General features: G+C 26.8%; 1 protein-coding gene across 2 annotated transcripts in view; it reads right to left on the reverse strand.

Moving 5' to 3' along the window:
- Positions 1-3,099: 3,099 nt before the first annotated feature.
- LOC142327782 (glutathione-specific gamma-glutamylcyclotransferase 1) overlaps positions 3,100-27,459 on the reverse strand; it is a 34,369-nt gene continuing 10,009 nt past the window's right edge. Inside the window, exons 2-4 of one of the 2 annotated variants that reach the window (XM_075371109.1) lie at positions 22,679-22,714; positions 6,778-7,049; positions 3,100-4,335 (exon numbers count right to left, since the gene is read on the reverse strand). In XM_075371109.1, the coding sequence (XP_075227224.1) occupies positions 4,077-4,335; positions 6,778-7,049; positions 22,679-22,714 (567 nt within the window). In that variant the 3' untranslated portion in view covers positions 3,100-4,076. The remainder of the gene's footprint in view (positions 4,336-6,777; positions 7,050-22,678; positions 22,715-27,459) is intronic. The other variant, XM_075371110.1, reaches the window with a different exon arrangement.

Consider the following 27,459-nt stretch of genomic DNA (forward strand, 5'->3'; position numbering starts at 1 on the left):
TAACCTCTGATTGTAACAAAAATTGCAATAAATAATAATTCAATAATAACAATATATATATATATATATATATATATATATATATATATATGTTTGAAAAAATCAGACGTTATTAGTGAAATAAAATTTCATGTACTTTTAAAAATGTGTATATGTAATTTAATAGGCGTACAAGGAAGTTACGTTCTGGTTGCTGTGTTAGCAAAATATCCCCACTAGGTTGATTTGCTACAATAATTGATATATATATATATATATATATATATATATATATATATATATATATATATAATTACCTTATAATGGAAAGGACAAGGAAGCAAACATCGTCAGGATTAATAATATTCTAAAATTCTATGGCCTAACAAACGACGTGTACAATAAAAAACGGATCTCAAGAATTGGCAAGATCAGGCAATATACAAAGGTAATCGGATCAGGAATTTTATACGCGGCAAAATGCGTAGTTCTGAACCAAGGGTAAACAGATAAACTGGAACTCGCTGAATGACGAATACTAAGGAAAATCCTATGGCCCAGAAAAACCAACGATGGTTGGAAATTAGGGAAGAATGAGAAATTTTACCGGGAGTTCGGTAAAATCACGGAAGCAGTACGTAAGCGAAGATTGGTTTTCTACAAACATCTGACAAGAATGGATTCAAACATGCTTAAGAAGATAATTTTTGAGAAGTGTAACGGTGACAAAACGAACGTTAAAAAGTCCAGGCTCTAAGGGTAGGAAACATAAACGTGACGGATTTGAAAGACAGAAAGGTACTTAGAGAAAAATCATAGAATTCAAAGGAGTTCAGAAAGAGGAAGAATGCGCTAACCTAAAGTGGTCTGAAGAAAGGAGGAAGCGGCACTGAACGAATGAAGGTAATTGTTGCGCTAATAACTAGCCAGAAGTTAACTTTTCTACGTGGTGCAACAGTGATCCGTTTCGAAAAAAAATATAAGTTATCAGGAAAGAGATTAATGGTACACTTTATTAAACATAAATGAGAATACACTATTATAAAAATAATAATTTAATATTATCTATCAATATATTCACATACATTAATCGCAAAAAAAATATATTTTATTATTATTGTTTTAAACGTAGACACAGCTGATGGAACGAAACATGAAGTTTATAATAACATTTTCAATAAGCTTATGTTTATGGAATTTTTATCACATCTATTATAAATAAATTATTAACTATTTACAAACAAATTTCACTAGTTTATATAAAGCTCACAAGTATCTATATTTATACAATTTAAATAAATAATAGCATGACTAAATAAGCTACAACAAATAATTTAAAATAAATAACTCTTATTCTAAATCACAGCATAATAAAAAAAAATTGCAAATGTTTACTCTATTTATAATGGAAATTAAAAATTTAGTTAATAAATTTGAGTAGAATAAAATATAAATGTAAACTAAATAATTGTGGAAGAGAAAAAAACAGAGTTTTATATCTGAAAACATCGAACAGGCTGAATTGTTATTTATTTATTACACAAATAAATATTGTTTTTATTTTATTAAAAAAAATTTAGTAATATAATAAAATATTACAAATACCTTCGTTCCTGGTGTGCTAATAATAATAATAATAACCTACCTTGTCATTTTCATCAATAATAAATAATAATAGTAAAAGTAACGAAATTTATAAGTGCAGTATTTGGTATCTTAAATATTTAATTCATATTTAAAAATTTATGACAGTTCTAGGATCGAAAAGTATTTTTTTTTTTAAATATATTTAATAAAACGTTAAACTTGTTTATCTGCTTAAAAGACATTACAAAAAGTGTAAAATGTTTTCTCAAATGTTGCAGCATAATTTTATTTATTATTTTTAATAACTGTTATAAGTAGATCTGAATTATACATAATATATATATATATATATATATATATATAATGGATAATGTATATATATATATATATATATATATACTTAGGATAAATGTGTTGGAAGCACGAGAATTAATTTTATTTTGTTGGATTTTTCTTTTCTATTTTTTTTTTTTTTTGTTAATTCCTAAGTAAAGTGAAATTAATAATATTCTATCACGTCAACTACTTACGTCAGCTCGTATAAAAACTTAATTTAACTGATGCAATCATAATAGATATTTTAGTAATTCGTAACTCTGTTTTTTATTAATTTTTTTCATTATAATCATTTATATGTACATTTTTTATTTTTATGTAAAAATTTTTTACTGTTTAAATTTTGCTTTTAATGTCTTATTTCTTATTTAATTTCTGTTTTTTTGTGTGTTTTTTTTACAATTAAAAATTAAAAGAAAATTGTAAGCAATCGTCTTATTTTATTTAGCTAACATTTTTTAATTTAGTTTTTACTGTTCTTTTTTTAAATATGATTCTTATCTTTTAATATATTTTCAAGGTCGTAGTTTGTTTAAATTTTAATAAAGGAAAATTATTTGAGATTAATTGTATATACTATTTAAGGAAACAAATTTTCTTGTATTTTAATTAAAATTTTGAATGCATCTTTTTTAATAAAGCAATTTTAATTTTTTCGAAGGATTTTATTGAAATAACCAATAAAAACAACATCTCTTATGATTTAAATAAACAGTTAAAGTAATAAATCTTTATTTCATTTTCATAAAATTTACATAAATTTTTACTGGTATTTTTATTTAATTTTCATTTTATTTTCCAATTGAATTTAATTGCAACATAAAATAAAAATTATTGATTTTCTCTGGGTATTTTAGATATTTTTTTTAATTAAGTTATTAAGCTAAAAATACATAGGAAAATATTTAAGGTAGATAATACAGTAGTAATTACCCTGTTAGGAACAGCTCCCAATGAGTTTGTTAAGGGGTTAAGGGAGCACAAAAGGATGTTATTTTCGTTCAGTTTTTTTTTTTATATTCGTTAACACAAAAATCATATTTTCTTGTTTCATCTACTGAGACGATTTATTATTCTAGCTTATGTGTGTGAACAGGGTTGGTTGCTTATGAAACTTGTGTTTAATGCATAATATACTAAATCAAATTGTGTATATATATATATATATATATATATATATATATATATATATATATATATGTGTGTGTGTGTGTGTGTGTGTGTATATATAACGTTAATATCTGTAAAATTTTGAACTCTCGTTACATTTAATTGAAGAAGTAAAAATTAAAATGTACTGTAATTTAACTGTTATTGATGATTTTAAATAAAAATAATAAATTTATTCTTACATTGTATTACAATTATTTTCTTGTAATAATTCGGTTCAATATAGTATAAAAATTTAAACAAAACAAAATTATCTCCTGAGAAATTACCACTTTTAATTTACAAATATATTTGGATTCAATCATGGTATGAAACTTTCTTGGAATGTTTTCGATATATTAACGTTTAAGCGTAAAATGTTCTTTCACTCGATTGTAATAACGGTAAAATTGATTAATAAAAATAAAATTGTAATAAAATAAGTATAAATATAAAAGTGTGGTTTTACGTTAAAATACAATATTATTTTATAGTTCTCTCTTTTCTTTTAATAGTGCGTATCGTACTTTTCTTTATAAAACGAAATAATTAAATTCAAACATGTTTACAGAAAATAATAATTGTCCAAGAAATTAATAACCGCATCTCATAATAAAATAATTTCAATGAAATTTCTCAATTCATTTGTATTTTCTTAAAACAGAGTAATTCAAATTTGTAATTTAAGTTATTCTAATAATAATTTAAACTGAATTACTCCTATATATGGAAAAAAAGTCGCTCACTAGTATACGTTATAGCCAATTTATTGATGTAGAATGAAGAAATTGGCAATAAATATAACTTAGTATTTTAAACAAAGTAGTATAAGTTACCAAAAGAACGGTGCATTTATAAGTCGATCTGTATAAGACGTTGAAATGCTGAAATACAGATGTTATGCAAATAATAATTGCAAGTTGAATCAGCGAAAAAAGCTCATCTTTTTTACCCGTTCTCCAAACATCACTCACGAACGGCGAGTGATAAAATGGTTTTCTAATCTTACGATATCGCCTCCTATATCATATATTCAGGCAGCGTAGTTTCTTCGGCGGTACCATAGTAATAAATTGGAAAGAATTTTGACGTAATTCGGGCGCCGGTTCGGGTTCTGGTAATTGTATTACCTCCGGCGGTGGATCCGATGCTTGTTGTATTTCACCCATTAAATATTTAAGGCATAAATTTTGTTCTTTAATACGAGTCATTACTAGAAATTCAAGCGTAAATAAATGTGAATCTTCTGCTTCTGGTATGTCTTCCCGCATAAATTTTGCTAATCTAAAACAAAGAAAAGGAATCAATTTTAATTTACGTACACGAGATTTAATCAGAATAAATTTACAATAAGTTAAAAAATGTAATTAATTTTAAATATTAAACAAAACACAATTCTGCTGGTTTTATCAATAGGATGTAATTGAGATTTTACATAAATTAATATGACTTCGGCATAATTTTACATAATTGTTGGGTTTCTTCTTAAGTGTAAAAAAATCAGGAGTTTCATGCTGAATAAATTTTACTGAACAAGAAATACATATTAAAAATTAAAAAATAAAGACTGACAAAAAATTGCTGACAAACATTGCTCTTTAATATAGGATAATTAAAGAGCGTGCGAGTGACAATTTTATACATAGTAGTTGTATGGAATATTTTTTTTCATAATTTTTAAGTTTATATAAACTACACACATGCGCACGCGCGCACATGCAAACATAAGACACCACGAAAATAAATTAATTAAATTTATTACCGTAATTCACTCATTCAATATCGCAGCAGATCTTAAAACACAACTATTTTCGATACAAATAAATCGATACTGAAAATACTATAGATTATCGATTTAGAATTGTATATATGATTTTTTATGGCCTTTTAGTTACAAGCAAACAAACATATATACATATTTATATAGCGTATGACACTCCCGGTAAAATCAGGATTCCAACGCCGGGTCAAACATCTAAGTCGGTTCGGCCGTTGAACTGCTATGGTGGAACAAATATACACCCAGAAAACATTACACTCCTTTTTGTGCAGTCGTGTAAAAATAGATCTTAAAGGGCCACCTATGTCTTATCGTATAATAACGCAGAGGTATGGAATTGTGGATTTCCATGCTAAAACATTAAATAATGTATATAACTTGATAAAAAAGTTTTTTTTTTTTAAATACCTCAGCGTTTGAATATATTATTTAACTTGTGATGAGGCTTTCAATAAAAATATTATGTTTTATATAAAATTGTGTAAACAAGCATTGGTATTAGTATTGTAAGGTAAGTAGAAATGAATGATGCTTTGAACGGTACATGTAACATTAAGCTTATTGTGCGACCACCAAACTAGAGATTGAGTTCACATGCAAGATTATCTTCAGAAGTTAGCAAAATTTCGGTTGAACTGGTTCCAGTATCATCAGTACGGATTAAGCGAAGTCTGAACTACATACATAGAAAAACGGGTGGACAGTAACGGAAAGGGTGAAATATTTGAAGAACAATCTACCCGTGAAGGAAATATATAACGAGAGAAATAATTTCACTCAAAGGATATCTTCCAGGTATCTCCAGTAAATGGAAATTTTTCTCACCCAAAATCCCTCAGAAGAATGGGATATATTTTTCTACATATCCGGGGCGTTTATTAATGTTTCTAGAATGATTAGCTCAAATATATCATGCAAACAGTTCATCGTTTTAAAACAAGTACGAAAACATTTCTGTGAACAGATTCAGGTTTCCTATACGTATAACTTTGTTCATCCATTATATTATTCATCTTGTGGAAATAAATATCAAACTAAACTATAAAATGTTTAACCAGATTGGTGTTTGTAATAAGATTTTGAGTTTTGTAACAAATTAGTTTTAAAAAATATATACGAAATGATTACAATGTTGTTAACATGTTTCTTGCTGTTCTGGTCATCAATCTGTTACAGGGAAGGGAAGAATGCTGTACAGATATGATCATTATTTTTCAGTTGACGAAATCAATCGCTTCAACAGTTATATTGACCCTTTTTCCACCTGATAAAATCGTAATATTCAATGTATCGAGTAAGTTATATAATGTGAATGGTTGCTAATTCTTTTGACAATGAGAGGAGATACAAATGATTAGTTTAATCTAAACAAGAAGGATTTTGTTATATTTATTATTTCAATATTTTAATTTAATAGCTTATATTTGGGGTCATGTTCTTGTCGTAGTAGATAATTTATCATTATCCAGTTAATCATTTTTCACTCGCAAAACAGAATTAAAAATGTTAATTTTAATTTTTTGTAATTTGAAAATGTTATTTTTCAATTATTTTAATATGTAAATATTTGACGATTGGTTAAAATCATTCACAATAGATCTATTTAGTTTTTTAAGTCCGCCATTTTTGAGTATTGATTTGATGTTTGCATCTGGATTTTCCACAAAATAAATCTGAGTCGCTTGTTAAATGATATCCATTTTTAAGTGATCAGTTAGTTATTTATTGATATATGCCAGATGTTACTTAACTTCATATTCCGCATTGGAATTGATTTATTAAAAAGGCAAAAATATAAATTTTCAACCGGTTAAACGAATGAAAAATCTTAGCTAATTTTACGATAAACATCATATTTTGCGGTTAAAATTTCTGTTTAATGAAGACTCGTTAATTAATTTTGCTAATGACCCCTTTCCAAAAGAATAAATAATTTTATAACATACCTTAATAAATATTCAACATTATGTCCTGTAGCTCCTTTACTAGTAATAATTTGATTAGCTATATCTGGTAAAGGTGCATCTCCCAACCAGAGCCTGTTATCTGGTCTAGCAACATATATTAAAACAGGAAACGATGCGTTTTCATCACGATCATTACGTACATAAAAAGTTGCAAATTGCGTTTTGTAACCACCCAGGACGCACTCTCTATTATCTAAATATGGAAGAGCTGCTTCACCTGTTAATCTAAACGCCTTTCCCCATACGGTACCCTATAACAAATAATAATAAAGAAAAAAAATGTTAAAGATCAACGATTAAATGATTTAAAGTACTTATATTACGTAACTTTATTCATTAAAAGCATATTTAGTTAGCGTTTAAAATATTTAACAGTTAATCATAATTGTAGGCAATTTCTAATAAAAGTCTGCAGCATATTCGATAATTAAGTGAAAATAATTTCTTAAATAATTTAGATTAACCATACTGATTAACAGATTTTAATTTTTTTTCTCTTTCATGAACAAAAATTAAGATTACTGTAATTTAATTTTTCTCTTCATACTAACGAACAAATATTTTTATAAAAAATTAGAGAAAAAATTTACGCTCAAAAATCTTTTATTAAATGTCATTATAAAATGATATGTTTTATTATATGTTTTTAAAATGTCATTAAAAAACAAAAATATTTAGTATTATTCACTTATTTTTTATGTATGCTTCTTAATCAATAACTACTGATGCAGTACGGTAATCTAGTTTTAGATTTTAAGTAATATTTCTGTTTATGGTTTTTGAATTTCTGTACCTGTATTACACATCGATTTTGAAATCACAGATGGTCAGTAGTTCTGCTTGGAATATTTGAAGTAGTGTTGGCCATACTAATAGTAAAAAGACGGGAACAGTGTAACTCGTAGTACACTGTGACAGGATGTATTAAATAGTAAGAAACCCAGTCACCGACCTTGCATGTCAACTGAGCTTTCTAAATATTGACGAGTAATACGAATAAAAATCTTTGAAAATTATTTTTTTTAAATTTTACTTATGAATTAAAATTGCCAGTGTGTTAGGTTGTTATCATTTTTTTATAAAACTGAAAATTCCGAACCCTAATGTAAATGTAAGTACATGAAATTGTTCAATTTAATTATTTATTAACACTATTCCATATTATAAGTGGATATAATTAACCGCTGTATTTCAAAATTGATTAGACTACGTTTGAACAAGTAAACGATTAAACAAAACTGCGTGGAACGTTCGTAAATGAGAATTGTTTGCATTTATATAAACAATTCAAATTGACGTTTTGGAATGCAACATGATCAGGGTCGCGCCTGAATTTGTCCATGAGGCTATCACTTAGCTTCAAATGCTTGAGTGTATAAGACTATTTTTCAGAAGTATTTAATTAATGGTTAAAAACACCGTAGTGAGGAGCAATCGGCGGTTAATTTAAAAAAAAAATTAAATTTATAGGTCCGTTTGAAACTCATCAGCCGGTAGTTGGATTTTATGAAGGAGCGATGAACGAAGTGAATTGCGGAAATGGTGTCGATTACATAATGAATGAAGAACGAACGTGCGTAATGAAGTACCCTCACAATCTATCACCGATTGTTTTGAGTACCGGAATGGCACGCTTCCAATCTATTATCTACTTTCGAGATGAAATCATTAACGTATCAAGATAATGAGAAATCTTTAAAAATGTTACGGCGTACTAAACAGATCCGTTGGCGTAGCCTGTTTGATGGCTCAGCAAATTACAGTGCTTACATCCGCTATGCTGAAAATTAAGTAAAATCAGCAAAATGATCTAATGGAAGGTACTGGACCATCCTCCGTACGATCCGGATCTAGCGTCATCTGATTTTCATCTTTTCCTGAAATTAAAGGAATTTTTAAATGCCAACAGTCAGTTATACCATCAAACTGTCAATAACCGCTTCAAGGAGTTGATGGCATAATTCTTCAACGAGAGGATCATCAAGTTTGTCGTTTCATCTAAAATATACTTGGCTATCAAAGGGAATCGCATTGAAAAATACTTCGTAAGATATATTTTCATTTTAATAACAAGAGATTTGAGTTACGATTAATTATATCAGTTTGCGACAAAAAGATTCTTACTTAAAACACATAAAAAAATAGTAACATAGTTTTTGATATCTATAACAGTTAATTAAATATTTAGCAATAATAAATAAATATTCACTTTGAAGATAGTACCGGTTTATCGTATAAAAACAAATCAGTGTACTTTGATCATCGGGGTAAATATCAAATATTTTCTTAAAATTATACAGCTAAAAATAATTTTACCAAAATGAAACTTGTTTTTGTAATCCGATAAGAAACGTAATGTAAAAATAAAATAGAACATTTTTAAATATACGTAGAGTTTTTCCAAAATGGTGGACTGCCTATAATCTTTCGATTCTACTTGTAAAATTAAAAAAAAATTCCCTAGGAAAAATGGCAATTTCTCCTTCATTCTCCCTCTGTCCGCCATTTTGTTACTTTTATATAAAAATTTATATATCAAGTTCGGTTAGAGGAATCACATTAATATTTGGTAACCATCTTGGTAATAACATTTTAAAATTAGCAAAACGGCTATTTGTTATTCTGTTTTCATGTCCTCCGCTTTACGTTCAATTCGATTGAATATTAATTGTTATTATTTATTGTTAATTCTAGTATTGTAAATTAGTATCAAATTAAGTAATAATTTTTTCACAATAAAAGAACTAATAATTACGACACAAAATTACACCATCAATTTTCTCCCGTAACTCGGCTATTTGTTAATCGATTTAAAAAGATAAAATGTCATATCATAGTAAATAACCTAAATTTTGATAAAACTAATATTTATGGAGATATAACGGATTGAAAAATAAACATGGCCGCCATTTTGTAATTTGCTAAGGTATTTAAGTCCTGATTTTTGCTAATTTTAAAACTTTATTACCAAGACATTTACCAAATATTAATGTGATTCATCAATCCGAACTTGAGATATAAATTTTTATATAAAAGTAACAAAATGGCGGACAGTGGTAGAAGGAAGGAGAAATTACCATTTTTCCTAAGGATAGTTTTTGTTTAGTTTTACAAGTAGAATCCGATAAAGTATAGCCAGCTCATCATTTTAGAAACACTCTGTATATATTAATACTAAAATACTTGTAAAGAAATTATTTTTATGTATTTACTTTAACCGAATAAAACATGCAATTTTACACAATTTTTTTTTTTAATATTTGCAATAATGGTATCTATAAAAATAAGTTTTAAAATTACTCTGACATTAAATAAATGTCCTTATAGCTCATTACATAGAAATTTATATAGTTTTTACAAATATATTATATAATTTATGACATTTTGTTTTAATTAATTTTTATTACATTCATTTCAAATTAAAAATAATAAAAATATAAACTACCACGATTTCTATTTCACATAAACCTAATTCTTAAAATAACTTAATCATTCAAATCAATATTTTTATTACTTAAATTTATTTTTACATAAGAAAATTCATTAAAAGCGAATATGAGTAAAAATAAATAAATAAATAATGCAAAATATTACATTAAAGAAAATAATTTCAGTTATTGCAAAGTTTGTCTCTAATGAGCTATAACAAAGCGGTGCAAGTCAGAATTTATTTCTCCTAGAGTAATGATGTTAATTACACAGCCTGATCCTAATTCAATATCAGCTGCACTTCGAATGGCCTGGCTAGTTGTATTTTCATTAGTAAATTTGCGTCTGTGTAAAAGGGGTAACCAGAAAATATTTCACTTATCAATTCAAGTATTAAGCTTATTCGTGGAAATGGATGTACTATCTTCTGGAAATACTTAGGTTTATTGCCCGATCGTGTACATCAGTTGATTATCTACTCCAGGAAATCCAATAAACAACTGTTTGACTACGTGATATATATCAGGGTTTTTTCAATAGAAAATGAGAGTAAAGAGTTAACAGATTAATCTTCCTTTTTATTAGTCTTCCTTCATATTATGGTAGTAAATTTTCTACCAAAATTTGGGAATATTACTTACCATCCACGCGTTCATCAGGGGATAGGTTATATAAAAAAATATTATTACTTTCAGAGAAAGCAATTTCCATTTGTGCTTCTTGTAACTCTAATTGTTTACATATATTGCGGTTGCATAGTAAGTGAAGTGGACGATTTTTGAAACAAATCATCATTTATACTATATTGACAATTTAAAGATTTCTTTTCTTTTTTTTTGGTTAACAAAATTATTTAATTGTAGATTATTGAAATATAATGAATGATAAACAAATAAATTTTTCTCTTACTCAGCAAATTTTCACTTTAAACTATAATAGAATTAGTAGGAAGACTGTTCAAAAAAATTAATACAAATACTTTCTCGATAATAATTTCAAATTTTGCAACAGTTTTTTTCTTATTTTTATCTAGATTCAAGTTACTTTCTTTACGCGTTTTTTGTAAAAGGGATTTTTATGCGAGCAGGTTTTTTTTGGTAAAAATTCCCTTATTTTAAACATAAGTAAACCTGAAAGATGTCATACCACGTAGTTTTTTTTTCAAAGTATATAAAACTGTTTTAACAAATTAAACCATTAAAGCCACTATAATAATGATTTTGCAAATTTCAAGTTGTAAAATCAGCGCAAATTAAAACTAAACTTGTATACCAACAATTTTTAGAATGATATAATTAAATTTTAAAAAAATATTAAAGGTGATTAATATGAATTTATACCTTTGTAATCCTACATATTTATCGTTTACTTTCTTAGCCTATTTAAAGAATTCTTTTTTATTAGGTAGATTAACTTTAACAAGGTTACTTATATCGCTTCTTCTGTTTTAATACGTGAACACTCGATTAAAATTAATTGATATTAACATTTTTTATATTAATTGCGTCATCATGAATAAAGGTTTATGACCTTTCCTTACAAAGAAAAAGTTACTTGCTTTTTTACTTTCCCGTCATCTAACTCTAGAGCTATGCCGCAAGACTGAAAGTATGGTAATCAGTCAAAAAATGGAGTACGGGATTTTGTATTTCTCGATGCGTCATGACCCAGGGATTCGAAATAAAACATAAGTCGGAGAGGAAACAAATCCTCGTACATACGTGTACATACGTACATAGTGTAGAAGAGTGTTGACGTCTTTGAAGCTTAATAACTTTTAACTAGATAAACCGATTTTGATGAAATTTAGCACAAAATTTAGTGTATTTTGGGCAACTTATTGATAAGCGTCAATATCTCCAGCGGGTGTGGTAGATAGTTTCTTTAGGGCTCAATAAATGCATCCATGCTTATATTACTATTTAACAAAGAAATTGCCCCTTCATTCTTCCCCTTCCCCAAAAATCGACGAAAGATATCTTTTTATTTATTGTATATTTTTTAACCGAATTTTTAACTTTTTTTATTTTGTGTAGAGAAGGAAAAGACTCTGCCAGCCGTCGTCAGGCCCGCACTGACGGCAGTGCGGGGCTCTCACCCGCTAAAAAATCTCCCCCTCTTTTCATGCAGGAGCTGGATCTAAACCATATAGCATGTACACAGCCCCTACACGATCACCCAGGCACGGTAGTAGTGCAATTGGCCCAAAACATACTTTGAAGGCAATATTGGTGATGGGGAGCAGATCAAAGTTTAAAAATATCAATTTTTAAAACATTTTTTAGTTTATTTAAACTTATAATAATAATATTACAATAAAATTTCTTCGTAATTCATCCCCATCAAAAAAAAATCTTAAATAACTTTTTATTGGTTGTACATTTTTCAGTGAAAGTTTGGTTTAGTTTCTTCCATTTAACATAGTAAACGTAGACCAATCAAAACATTTTCTTAGCGGTTTATTTTGTGGGTGGGGAAGAAAAAATTAAAAAGTATCGATTTTTAAAAAAACCTTTTCATCATTCTTTTTTCACTAGGATAAGGATAAGTAAGCAATTTTAGCAAAGTATTACTACTTTTTTGCCTGTTTTTTTTTTTCTTTATTAGTACGTAGAAATTTTTAAGCTGATGACCGTAACTCTTAGAAGGTTTCATAAAATAAATAATTCTGTATGTAAAATTTTAATAAAAAAAAGTAAATAACAAGGATTAAAAACAAAATAATAGTTTGCAAATTGTAAGGAAGTTGTATTTTTTTTAAAAAACAAAAGGAGGACAATCGTTTGATGCTAATGAAATATAATACGTCGTTTCAAATGGATGACGTCACCTTTGTGTCATACGATCTAATATATGTGCATAAGTATATTTTTTTTTTATGTGTGCGTGTTACGTATGAGTGTTTTAAAGCTGTGATGCATGATGCGTGCGGAGGTGTAATTTCAGGATTGAGTAAACACTGTTACATATTCCCGTGGGACTCAGCTTGCGGTATATACTTTATTGTAGTGTTTAAACTCCGGCATCTTTTTAAATAAATACTATATAATTTTATAGTAAACGCCTACTTTCTTTTTAGCGACGTTTGTTTCTTTAAATTACGGTCATAACTTTATTACATACGCCTAGACAAGGATCAAACGATTTAAAAACTTAGGGTTAAAACAAAGCGACTTCGCAGATGAATATCCAAACCAGAACGCATCTTACAAATTTATACGTAATATAATATAATATTTTTTTATAGTATTGTATTATATTATAATGATATATAATATAGTATAATATTTTTATTATGACCAAGCACTAGTTCAACTCGAACTTTCATAATCTCATCATCTGAGCGACAAATGCGTTTTCAGTTTTTTTTTTTGAAATTTTGAAATAAGGTTGTTACAATTAGGTAATAAGATAGATGAATAATAAAAAATTTATAATCAAATTTTTCATTTTAAAATGGTGACCAGTAAATACAAAAGTCAAAGCCGGTACAACTAGGCAAAACGATAGATGGTTAGAATCCCGTACAATTGGAAAGAAGGTCAACTGTTAATATCATCCATTCTGTTAGCAGATAAAGTGCAAAATTAAAAGTTCTGAACGTTCTAACCCTCTTTCTTAAATAACACATGATCTTTGGACTTGGATTTATTTGTAAAATATAAGAAGATAAAATATTTTCATACATCGACTAGTTACATTTAAAATCTTTTCATAAATTAAGTTTGAAAATTCCTCAACAGTTGAAATTCGCGAACAAGGTTGATTACATAAGACTCTTCAAGGTGCCTTTTTCTAACTTTCGTGGTCAGCTAGGATATTATAATTTTTTGCGTAAATTTTAATAAAATAAAATAGATAATATTACGGTAAAATTACCGTTTAAATAAAAGGAAAATTATTTATTGTCAATGAATATTTTGTTCGAAGTCTTTTATCTGTTAACTGAATGTACTTTTTATATTACTGTTAACAGTCATTCAGTTTTTTGATACTTTTTTAAATACTACTTTGTAAGTATTAACTTGATTACCTATTTATTATATAGACAGTAGTTTTACAAAAAAGTGTGAATAATGCAAAAAATACATTTTTAAAATTCGTCTTACAGCGGAAGTACTTCCTCAATGCTCATCATTTAGTAATAAATGTATCCTTGTAAATCAGAGATTACAACATCCTGATTTTTAGCACTGCCATAATAAATTACAATCGATAATTTTGTTATAAACTAAAATTATTAGGGTACTAGCAGACTCGGCAATGCACCACTGTTGCTAGATTTGAATATATGTATTTATTTATTTATATATACATTAAATAAACACAATTGGAAGTTTGATAAAGCATTAAAAAATGAACATTACGGAACTACACAAAATTTAAACTTACATTTTCCCCATTTCCCCTTCGCTATTTCCCTAACCCGTTTTCCCTTTCTTCTATCCCCATTTCCTATTTTCTTTTCCCTTTTCTCCTTCAGATTTTTCTTATTCCCTGTTTCCCTTTCCCCTTCTTCCGTTTTTCCCTTTTCCAATTTTTAACTTTCTTCCTTTTTTCCGTACGTAAATCGGTTCATTAGTTTTTTAGCCTATAAAGGACACACATATGAACATTGCCTTTTATATCTATAGAAAAAGAGAGTCTGTTTTTATATTTGTTTGTTCATAAATATCTCGACTTCGGCGCCACCTAGCGGGTATAATTTTTACAAACTTTTTCTTTTCACGAAACTAATGTATATTCTGAATACGAACCAGATCGGTCCATTAGTACAATTTTTCGAAATATCTAAACCCCAGCGACATTTAGTGAGTCCAAAGTAATTCAGAACCTTCGCAGGCATGCGCACAACTCACCAAATTTTCATCGCAGTCTGATAAATTGTATAGGAACGCATACGGGACAAATAAACATATATATATATATATATATATATATATATATATATACAACAAAAATACTAACTTTGTTATAACAAAATAATATTTTACTATCTTATATATAAGTATATATATATATATCTTATATATAAGTATATATATATATATCTTATATATAAGTATATATAAGATAGTAAAACATGTTTTGTATTAATATAATATAATGTTATATAATATATTAATATAATATTTTGTAAAATATTATAACAAAGTTAGTATTTTTGTTGTAAGATATCATTTTACAAAATTATATTGTAAAATAATCTAAAAGGTTAATTTGTATTAAAATAAATAAAGAAATAGGAATTAAAATGGCATAATGAAATAAATAGCTTAATTTCTTGTGGTATTTTTAATCTCCTAAGTTGTTTGTTTTATATTGAAAAAAATTATGGAGCTTACGAAATTATTACTCGTTTAGGAAAAAACGACAGAAATACTGCATTAAAGTATTTAACCGTTTATTACGAAAAAATAACCGTTTATTTAACCGAAAAAATATAATGTATTACGTAAAAATTTATGTAACATTGATTAAAAAGGAATTAAATTTATTGCAGTTGGGAAATTTTTTTTGCGAGAACTGCTCAGTACGTTCACACTAAATAAAATTAAATCTTTCATCCATTTCACACTTTTAATAAGTTTATTCTTAATAAGTCATATATAATCTACGTGATAATATTAGGTTAAACTGAGCAGAATAAAAAAAAATTGAGCTCAAAATGGAGGTTCTATATTTTTTTTTTAATGGCCAAAAACTAGAAATGCATCTCCTGTTTGTACGAGCATAATTATAAAAGATTTAATTAAATATAATTGAAGATTTTTATTTACGAATCTTACATTGACGTGAAGTCATATAATTTTTAAATTAATATGAAAGCCTTCCAAATTTGACACTTTTTTAATTTAATTCATCTTGTAATAAAGGTTTGTGTAATGATATTAGTTAACAGAAACCTGAATTTTGTAAGATTATCCAAAACTTTTTATTTTATAAAAGCGAGTTATAAGGTTTTAAACTCATCGGATAAATTATAGCGTCCCAAGTTGCTATAGTATTTGATTTATTTATTTTTTTTCTTAATGATTCGCTACAATAAGCTTGAAGTTGTTCGTGGGATATGGAAATGGAATTTTGTAGCGTATGAAAAATCGCTTACCTGATCGGGATTCAAACCCGGGAGCTCCGCCATGGAGATTGGCAATTTAATAATTACTTTAGTGAATTGGCTATAGACAACTTTGATTATTTTTAACTTAACAAATTAATAAGGTTTTTTCTTTTTCAATTTATTGGTGTTTCAAATTCTGTGTAATGTAATTGGATTTTATCCTATTTAAGTTTGGTTATCAATAACGCTAGTGAGCTATCGTGTATATTCTTAATCAGTTAAATGCGATTAAGAAAATAATTTTAATGTATTTCACGCGATAAGGAAAAAAAATTATCATTTGACCTACAATACTTTCTTTGTTCTGAATAATTGTTTAATATTGTATAAATTATCTGAAAAAATTAACGCATTATATACATTAATACGTAATAAAATATTAAATTTTTATAATTTTACCGTCATTTATATTATTGGAATCGCAACACAGAAGTATAATAAAATAATAAAAAACTATTCACGCTATTTAAATAAACTGGCACTCTGACAAAATGCCCAACATCACAGAACATAAAGTAAAAAACATAGGTTATAGTCCTTAATAAAACGAATGACCTTCTTGGCAATGGAAGTAAATTTTTTTTGTAGTCTAGGGCGAACAATATCATCACATATTACTATGTTATTTGTCTGCTGTGCGCAGACAAATAATCCTGTTGTGTTTGTTTTTTTTTTTACTTTTAATTTTATTGTGATAATGCATTAGAATATTTTTTAGCATACAGTTTCTTCCTCTAAGATAACACACACACATATTGTATTTAAAAAAAAAAACATTTTTCTTAATCATGAAAAAGCTGTTATACATTGGGCCATTGGTTATTTATTCTTACATAGTGGAAAAATAATGATGTGTGAAAAAAGTTGAAAAAAAAAAAAAATTATATATTTAAACTTTTATCGGCTCCCACACCCCCACTATTGCTCCCAAAGTATTCTTTAAGCGCTACTTGTACTAATATTATACTTGGAAAGATATTTAAAAAAAAAGTCTGTTAAAAAATATGCAATAAAAAAAAGACAGCGTTTTTCGATTTTTGGGTTGGAGAAAGAATTTGATGGAAAATAAAAGAATTTTTTTTAAATGGTAACATATGGTATGTACGCATGTACTGAGCTTAATATAAAGTGGGGTTACATTTGCAGAATTTTCAGCAAATTCACCTTAAACTGTTACCAATATATTGTCCATTGTACAAGAGTCTCCGTTCAAAATTTCATTAAAATCAGTTTATCCAGTTAAAAGTAATTAAGGTTCAAAAACACACCATCACGCGTACATAAGAACGTTACCCCTGTACTTTTTGATTTTGGGGTCCCTGGTCATAAAACGTAGAGTATTAAAAAAATCCGTACCCCATTTTTTGACTGATTATCATACTTTCCTTCTTCCAATTCCAATAGCTACGATGCAAGAAAAGTAAAAAATCCCGAAATTAGATACAGATTATTAAAAAATGAAAATAAGTATTTATGCTTCAGTTTTTATTTTTATTAAGCGTTAAGAATTTTGAAGTTGTTTCAACCAGTTTACTTAAAATTAAGTAATGTAATTTGTTTTTATGATTAAAAATTTAATAAAAAAAAGATTATTAGACTATGTTAATTATCTCTTTTCCCAGGAACAATATTATCCCATCGATGAATTTAAAAAAAATATTAATTAAATATATTGCCGATTTCCATCGCAGAGTTGTAACGTCTCAGTCTTTCGTCCGGAGGTCCCGGGATCGAATCTTGGCAGAACATGGCATTTTTCGTACGCTACAAAATATTATTTCTATAGCCCAAGCACAAGCTTCAAACTTACACGTGGTGATATCTTCAGTTTCTTCCTCTCAAACAATCCTGAACTTTGTACAAACTGTTTGACACAGGTTACCTTATATAGGTAATTAAATGATAACGGTGGAGATGTTCATAATGAGAGGACGTCAAGTTGACGTAATTTTAAACACATGACGACCTCTGTTATATTATATTACGTTACATAAACCAATTTACATGACGAATAAGTTTTAGTTTTATTAAGATTATAACAAACATTTTTTAAGTCCTGATGTAATTTTATTCTGAAAGCGCTTGAACGTATATATAAAAGAATTATTGTTGGTAAGTGGATACTTTAATTATTAACTAATTAAATACTCGCTGATTAAAGGTTTAGTAATCGTATTTATTACCGATTTTGTTAATTTTTTTTTACCTTCAAATATTTGCATAACTTTTATTTCTAATATTTATTATTTTTTGCTTACTTATGGAGTTATTACTTCTTCTTATTAATTATTAATTTTTTTACATCGTAATGCTACATCTTACAAGTGTTTTCACTGCTTTCCCCTGATCCTTCAAGGATAATTTTTGATCTCCGTGTAAAGAAATGCATCGACCTGTCTTTCACCCGGAAGATCCCAGGTTTGAATTACAATCAACCTTTGGATTTTTCTTCCAAAAAAAACTTATACTATATTCTCACACAAGCTTTTAAAATTATAAGTGCGATAAACGTTACAAAACAAAAAAATAAATTTTCAGTAATGTTCTAATATATTTAAATTATTTATTTATTAACTAATATAATATACGATTGTATTGTAAAGAAAAGTTAAATTTTCTCTATAATGAAAAACTTAAATTTATCTTTTAAAAGAATCTAAATTCGATTAGAGGACAAAATCTAATTGGAAACAGCAATTAAACATTTTATTAAATTGAATTTCTAAATTAAATAAAATAATATAATTTACTAACTTTTTTCGTCAAAGCGTTATAATACATAATCATTTATTATTACGCTGTTTTACTGGTAAGGAAATAATCACGTTGCAAGGAAATTTTAAACTCATAATTTTTCAAAAATCTTTAAATAATTTACAAGAATTATTTTTGTTAAATTCTTTTTAGTAGTATTATTATTCTGTTATTATTCGAGGAATAAAACAGGAGGAAATTGGACCAATAGTAAGATATTATTACATAAACAGGGACTGAAATAATTGAATCTGCTGACGTCCAGTTTAATCGACGTTAGCGTAAAATCTATTGTAATGATCGCCATCCGGTGTTACTATATGGTATTATGTATACATATAATATTGTATTTCATGTAGACGAACCATTTAAATGACTGTGCACTTAAAAAATCATTTTGTTACAATAAAAACATACGGTTAAAATTACGTCACGAAAGCGAATTTCATTATAATTATATTATTTTTATTATTTCATTGAATCGTTTGAAGAAGGTGGAGTATCTTGTTTAAAAAAGCTGACTAGAAAGTTTTAATACTTTCCTAGCATTGGTTTATTATTCTTATATAGTGGAGAAATAATGATACATGTAAATAAATCAAGTAAGTTTTAAAAAATTACAATAAATAAATAAAAAATGCTTTTTTGTTTTTTTCCGGAAGGGAGAATTTTGAGGTAAATTTTTTTTTAAATAGTAAAATAAGCATGCACGTTTGTATTGAGATTAATATAAAATGGGTTTATCTTTGCTAAGGTTTCAGAAAACTGACCCCAAAGTTTCACCAACAAATTGCCCCATATACACGAACCTGTACAAAATTTCATAAAATCGGTTTATCCTATCAAAAGTTATTAAGCTTCAAGCACGCAAATACTTGTACATTGGTACGTACGTAGATCATTACCCCATCTTTTTTTTTCTTTCTGATCCCTTGATCATGAAACGTCGAGAATCGCAAAAAAACCCCATCTATTTTTTTACTGATTATCATACTTTCTTTTTTGGAATATATCTCTGTAGAGCTATGATGTTAGAAAAGTAAAAATTTGTTTTTTTCGTTATGGTAGGGAAAATTATTATTTTTTTTTATTTAAAAAAAAATGGTTTACAAAACAGTAAAATTATTAAGAATAATAAGGAAATCATATATTTGAAAATAATAATAAAATTCATGAATTCATAGTTTTAAAATAATCTTTTCTGAACCAGTTAAATTTTTTTTTCTTTTTTTCTAAGTATAATTGTAATAAAACTAAATTTAACCCATCGGGTTGGTCTACTGGTAAACTCGTCGTAAATCAGCCGATTTCGAAGTCGAATTTCTAAGGTTCAAATCCTAATAAAGGTTACTATTATTCGGATTTGAATACTAGATCGTGGATACCGATGTTCTTTGGTGATTGGGTTTCAATTAACCAAACGTCTCAGGAGTAGTCGACCTGAGTTTGTTCAAGACTATAAGATACATTACATTGATAAGTCGCTAATGACTTTAATTGTTGATGCGACTATAAATAAAAGCATTAAAAAAAAAAAAAACTGCAATAAATTAATTTTTTAATAAATTTTAATCAGTTTTAATTATTCAGTTGTATAATTGTATACAACATTACTTTCGTTTTTTTACTTCAATTCAATACTTATCTCAGTGTAGTCATGATAATCAGTTGATATCTATTTATTTTATCAGTAGAATTATATTTATCACATAATCGATACTAATTACATGATAATTGATATTAATTGTAATATATATATATATATATAATAATGGGGTACTTTCGTAAAAAGAGTACATTGAACATTTTTTATCTTCATAAATACGCTGATCAATTTTAATTATTTTATTGTGACAAAAATCGAATTCAAAAAATTACATGTGTTAGAAATGAAAATTAACTGTCGAAAGTTAGCTCTATTTTAGATATATTTTAAACTTTGAAAAAAGTGTTTATTTATTCGTATATAATACAATTAACATTTGGCTTAATAATTATACTAAAAAGAAAATTACAAATTTTCCTAAATCTTAAAATAATATTATTCCATGATGATAAAAACAATTATGTAATTTCCCGATTTAAATTAAACGTATTTTCCAAATGTATTAAAGAAATATTGTTATTATAACATTAGTTAAGATAATAGAAATTATCAGGAATGTAATATAACATTGATAAATAATTTATAGTTATTTTCATGAATTTCTTATTATTTCAAAATAGAATAGGGTAAATTTATCCATTTTGGTTTTTTACGCCATCTGTTTAGGTTTTTGTAGATGTAACGTATTTAAAGAATACAAGTTATAATACGTTACAATGTTATAATGCCATTATAACGTATAATAAAATAAAAGCAGCATTAATTAAAATTACTTTCTGTATGTCGATGCTTAACATACTGCAAAAATTATGTTGTGAGTAGAGAAAAGGTATCTGAACACATGAATATCTTATTAAGGTTAGATTTACATGTTGAAGTACAATAATACATTCTGGATCGATAAAAAAATGCAACAGGAAATTTATTTTGGTATGCCTGTTATGAAATTCTAGTTTTTTCAAATAACTTTACCTTTTACTTAAATAAACCTTTCACAAGACATCTGCGTTTGTTATGTTTAGATATCTAATAAAAACATCTTTCATGAATAAGCTGTATGGTTTAAGTTAAACAAAATAGTTTTATAATTAGTAGAAAAACTGTTTAAAAATCTAGATATAATACAACAAATTTTAAATTAAAATATTCTTAATGATTTTTCCCGCATATCAGCTACAGTAATTTTTTTTTAACATGATTTTATGCAATAAATTTATTAGTATTATTTTCCTAACTAATGAATTTTATCTACGCTGATCGATTTCTGAACGGTTATATTGAGGGAATAATTCCTCTAAGTCTTGTAGTCATATTTTATACCTAATACGTCCATAAATTGTAGGGGATAGAGTTAAAAAAATAAATTTATCTGGTATTTCGATCCTGTTAAATATATTTTGGATGCTCTTACGAAGCAGGAAATGTTATCTATTTAAAAAGGAAGGTATTTTGTAGTTAATACAATTTTACATATAGCAACAATTGTAGACCAGTAAAAAGTTAAAAAGTAAACTAAGTGTGTACATATAATATATATATATGTATATATATACACACACATACCTAACACTTACACATGTAAAAAAAATTGTAATTTAATTTAATTTATAACTCTCCTTAAATCATTAATAGAATTCTTATTAAAATACCATTCGTAATTTTCAGTTACATCCTTAGAAGGTTTTCAAATATAATTTTTTTATAAAAAAATTTTCTATTTTTCCAATTATGTTTTTTAAATTCACATTTCAATAAGTATAAGGCAAAGAAAATACCTTTTTGACTAAGGTAAAGCTAAATTTAAAAAAAATAATTGTGTGAAATGAATAGAACATTTAAATGTAAAAAAATCATATTCAAAAATCGGGGTAAAATTTATCTTCTATTCACAATATAATAAATGAATAGTACATATATTATTTTATGGCTTAAAGAAGTAATAAAATTATGTTATTACTAATAATATCTACCTCTTTGTCTTCTACAATTGTTGCCACTCTCCCAGGCTGAAATAAAATAAAATAAAAAGATAATATCATTTTATAATTATTAGAAAAATGTATTATGATATTTTATTTATATGTGTAATAAATCTAACGCAATTTAAAAACCATTTATTCATTTTTGTAAGTTTAAGATATACTCTAAAAACAATAAGCTTATCTACGTCTGATGAATATCTATTTAATGTACTTGTATGTACTACCTTAAAAAATATGTCAACATGAACATGTTCATTAAATTAAACATAACTTATTCATTAATTATGAACAGTGATAAGATGTTTTTTTTTTAATTGTTTTTACCAGTTATAATTAAATAAATCATGAAAACAATAGTCTTTTACAAAGAAAAGTTTCAAAATCCTGAACATTTTTAGCTGTTTCTTGAGTTGTGATTTTTTAACACAGATCTAGCCCAAACTCTTTCCTTTTTTACCACCAAAACACAAATATAATATCAGATAAATCGTTCATATATGAAGTATAAATCGTTCGAACGAATGAATCGATCGTGTACTGCGCGCAGCCGCCCGGCGCACCAGCATTGGTCTATTATGCGCCTACAGCAGCTAAAATAAAATTATATTTGTGTTTTGGGGATAGAAAAGGAAAACATTGTGATTAGAACCGTGTTAAAAAATCACAACTCAAGAAACAGCTAAAAGTGTTCAGGATTTTGAAGCTTTTTGTTGTTAGTACGATAAATTCATGAACGTTATTTAGTTACAGTTGGCAAAAACATTTTTAATGAAACATAAACCGTGTAACATTTTCGCGGCGAGCCACAGTCCGGCTTTTTTCTAGTTATTAATTAAAATAAGTTAATGACGTTCATGCAAAGGAGAAGAAAAATTAAAAAAAAAAAAAAAAACATTGATGTACCTTAACTTTAATAAGTAAATAAAAAAAACGTTATTAATCTTTTTCTGAGATAAAGAATACTATTCAAGGTATTAATACTGTTCAGATACAAATCAAACTACTATTCAGACAGTCTTGTTAATTGAACTCTTAAATTTTCATTAACAGTGAGCAATTTATAACGTATGAAATTATTTAAATGTCGTTAATTTCTCAAGTCTTTAATTAGAGCCCCCAGTTTATAGGTTGATATAAATTTTTAAATTGTCTATGTACCCGAGCGAGGCATTTTACTTCTCGATTAAAAACAAAATCTTCAAAAAAAAACTTTGTAAATAAAATAATCGTTCCAAGGTATACGATTGATTTGTTAAAAAATAGTATAATACAAATGATGTACGTTAACAGCAGTAAAAAAAGAAAACCGTAAATAATTAACAGTAAAAAAAAAAAAAAAAAAAATAGAAAATGAAAAAAAAACTGAAATAGAATTTCCACCGAGGATTATTAACTTGTAAAGTTTCCGTATTTATTTTACTGAAGAAATTTCTAACATCTGTTTTCTAGAACCCGTTGTAATATTTCGTCCAACACGATTTATTGCCAATATGGATATATTTCTATTGAGGTTATTACTTTGTGAAGGACTGAAAGAGAATTACCCGAGTAATAAATTATATTTACCAAACTAAGGAGCGTTTCACATAAACTTTCAGAGGTATTCTGTTGAAATTAAATATATAAAAAAAATTATGTAAGATGAATATTAGATACAAATACATACATATATACTTCTATTAATAGAGGGTGTTTTGGCGTCGTTAAGACGCGACGTAGCGTTTACTAAGTAGAAAAGGGGGAGGATATAACCACGTGGTCTATGGGAATGCAAATCCTTGTGCCAAACGTTATTATACTATTATTATTTGCGCAGTATCCAAGAAGATCTGTTCAATTCTCTTATAACTATTTTACGCGTGTTAACAAAACAGTTTAACATTTAACCTATTACAAGACTGACATTATAACATACAGACATAGATGCAAAATGGAATAGTGTTCTAATTAACTTGTTTAATTTAGAAATTAAATTTTTTGTAAGCTACGATGCACATAATCATGTAACAAAATTTGAAAGTTATTATTTCAAACAATGTAAAAAAATAAAATTAATTATTGAAAAATTAGTTTTTCTTTTGTTTACATAACACGTAAGAGATAAAAGCCGTATAAATGAATACATGAAAAGTTATCGTGCTAGATCCGGTTTAAATCCAGTTGAGGTTGCATACTTTTTTCTACTTTTGATCCCTTTTCTGAATAAATGTTGTTTGCACTTTAGCAGGTATCTTCAACACGCCTCGCCTGCGATCCAACGGTCTAGCAAAGATTTTTGTGGCTACTGAATACAAAAAAATTAGCTATAAAAGTTTATTTTATTTTATTGTATATTTATAAAATATATGCGAAAGAATTAAAACATTGGATTTCAATCTTTCAATATTTAATTTTCAATATTTAATTTTATTCATCATTTGTAGAGTTTGTAATAAATAAAATTTTGTAGTAAACTCCACAAAAATGAATTTAGTGAATACATAAAAGTTAAAGAATTTTTCGGAGCAAATCTCAGTTCTCTTCTCAAATAAAAACTTTTATGAAACTAACTTTTTAAAATAATAACAATTTTAATTAAAAATTATTACATAATAAAGGATTCAAATGCAATCATATAAAATAAGTTGTAAAAAACGTAGAAATCCTTCCATAATTCAAAATTAGTTTATATATTCCTTTTTGGTTTAAGACGGCAGTGTAAGCTTATAAAAGGGACGTAAATTGTAAATATGATGAAAATATTTCTTACTGGATTGCGGTCCTGCAGCCAGTGATAGTGATTCCCAAAATAGGCTTCACGTGGAGCCGCGGCCTCTTCACAGGGACGCCACGAAGTATTGTAAAAGTTTCATAATTAATTGAAACAAGACATTTATAATTTTACGTCAATAAAGTAAAAAAATAATGAAGATACACGAGTTTTATTTATTTTTATCTCTTACTTACGATTAGTCATACTTTTACTTAGGGTAGGGCACCACGGAAAAATTTTAATTGAAAAAGGGCGACGCGACTCGGAAAAGTTTGAGAACCACTGGGTTAAATATTTTTTTTCTTTTCCTGTTTATCCTCCGGGAATTACCGTTCAGATATTACTTCAGAGGATGAATGAAGATGATGTGTTTGAGTGTAAATGAAGGGTAGTCTTGTACAGTCTCAGTTCGACCGTTCCTGAGATGTGTGGTTAATTGAAACCCAACCACCAAAGAACACCGACCGGTATCCACGATCTAGTATTCAAATCCGTATAAAAGAAACTGCCTTTACTAGGATTTGAACCTTAGAACTCTCGACTGTTTAGCTTTCAGCACCAACTATGTTGTAACGTCACAGAGGAGCAGTAGAGTTAAATAAATAAATAATATTTCAAGTGTAGAAAAGTATTTAAAGTGGCCGTTAGTACTGCCACACCCGCGCGAATGAAATACGGTATGCGTGCGCGCTTTTATTAGAATCATTGAATTAAATAAACAAAAAAATATATTTAAATAAAGTGATAAATATTTTAAATTGTGTAAATGTGTGTGTAAGCTGTACATCAGAAAAAAGTCGTGTAGCGGGAAAGTCCTACAACTGTGTTGCCAGCATTTTTTTAAGTAAACCGAAAAATATAAAAATATTCTGAAAAAATTAAAGTAATAAATAAATATTTCTGTAAAGATTAATAAATAAGTCAAATTAAAGGGGCTATTATTTTTGAGTGTACAGTTATAAAAATAATAATTAAAAAAGATTATTTTTAAAATATCATAATTTTTTTTTTTTTAATTTTACGTATTAATGACGTCATAAATTAATCTAAGAAGGAGGATAAACCCTGTTGGACATGTTAGTTCAGTCTTATATTTGTAGTACAGTAGTTAATTACAACAGAGGTCAACGTGTCTTATAACTGGCTGGTACAAAAAGGACAAGTCATTTATTTATTATTATTATTATTCTGACCAACAATGCCGACTACTACTTTAGTACAGTATATATATAAAGGAACGGAAGAAGGAGGAGATGAAAAAAAAACGAATAAAAAAGTAAACGTAATTGAGAGTGCCGCCTTATTAATAAAGTAAAGAAAAATAATGATTAAGATGGATAGTTTTATTTGTAATTAATATTTATTTATTTATTCTTAAGAAGATAAGATAACTGTATCGTAATTCCATAAAATATTTCAGATTTTTTTTCATTTTATTCAGTTAACTCCCGGAAAGATTCATGTAACGTATTATAATAACGTGTAATGAAATTACGATTTGTAGTGGAATGAAAATACAGGTTAGAAAAAAAAATGAGATTCCTTAACGTAAATTTCATAAAAAAGATTAATTTTTTGGAATTTCTAAAAAAAAAAATATTAAAAATGACAAGAAAATATGAATCTGATTTGGAAATTTCACACCAAAATTTGAATGTGAACTTTTTCCCGACTAATTATTTTCAGTACTATAAAAAAACTTTTTATTTATCGGTGGTTGAATTAAAAAGTGAAAATTAAATTATAGTTTTAGAAGAAATTAAACTTTCATACAATTGTGAAAATTCTATACTCAAAACATCGTCTCACGAATTTCAGTTTAAATCAATGAGCGAGTGAGATACAATACGCATGTCATTTCATTCAGCAGACTGTCAATCGTTTTGCTTGTAATGTCCATCAAAAAAATGTTTGACAATGCTGTATTATTATATAATAACACCCTTGTTGAAGGTTCAATTTTGATGTACAGAATCTTCAATTACAATAAAAAATAATTTACAGTTTAGATTTTATT

This window comes from Lycorma delicatula, chromosome 7, assembly GCF_047948215.1.
Source record: "Lycorma delicatula isolate Av1 chromosome 7, ASM4794821v1, whole genome shotgun sequence".
Classification (NCBI taxonomy): Eukaryota; Metazoa; Arthropoda; class Insecta; order Hemiptera; family Fulgoridae; genus Lycorma; species Lycorma delicatula.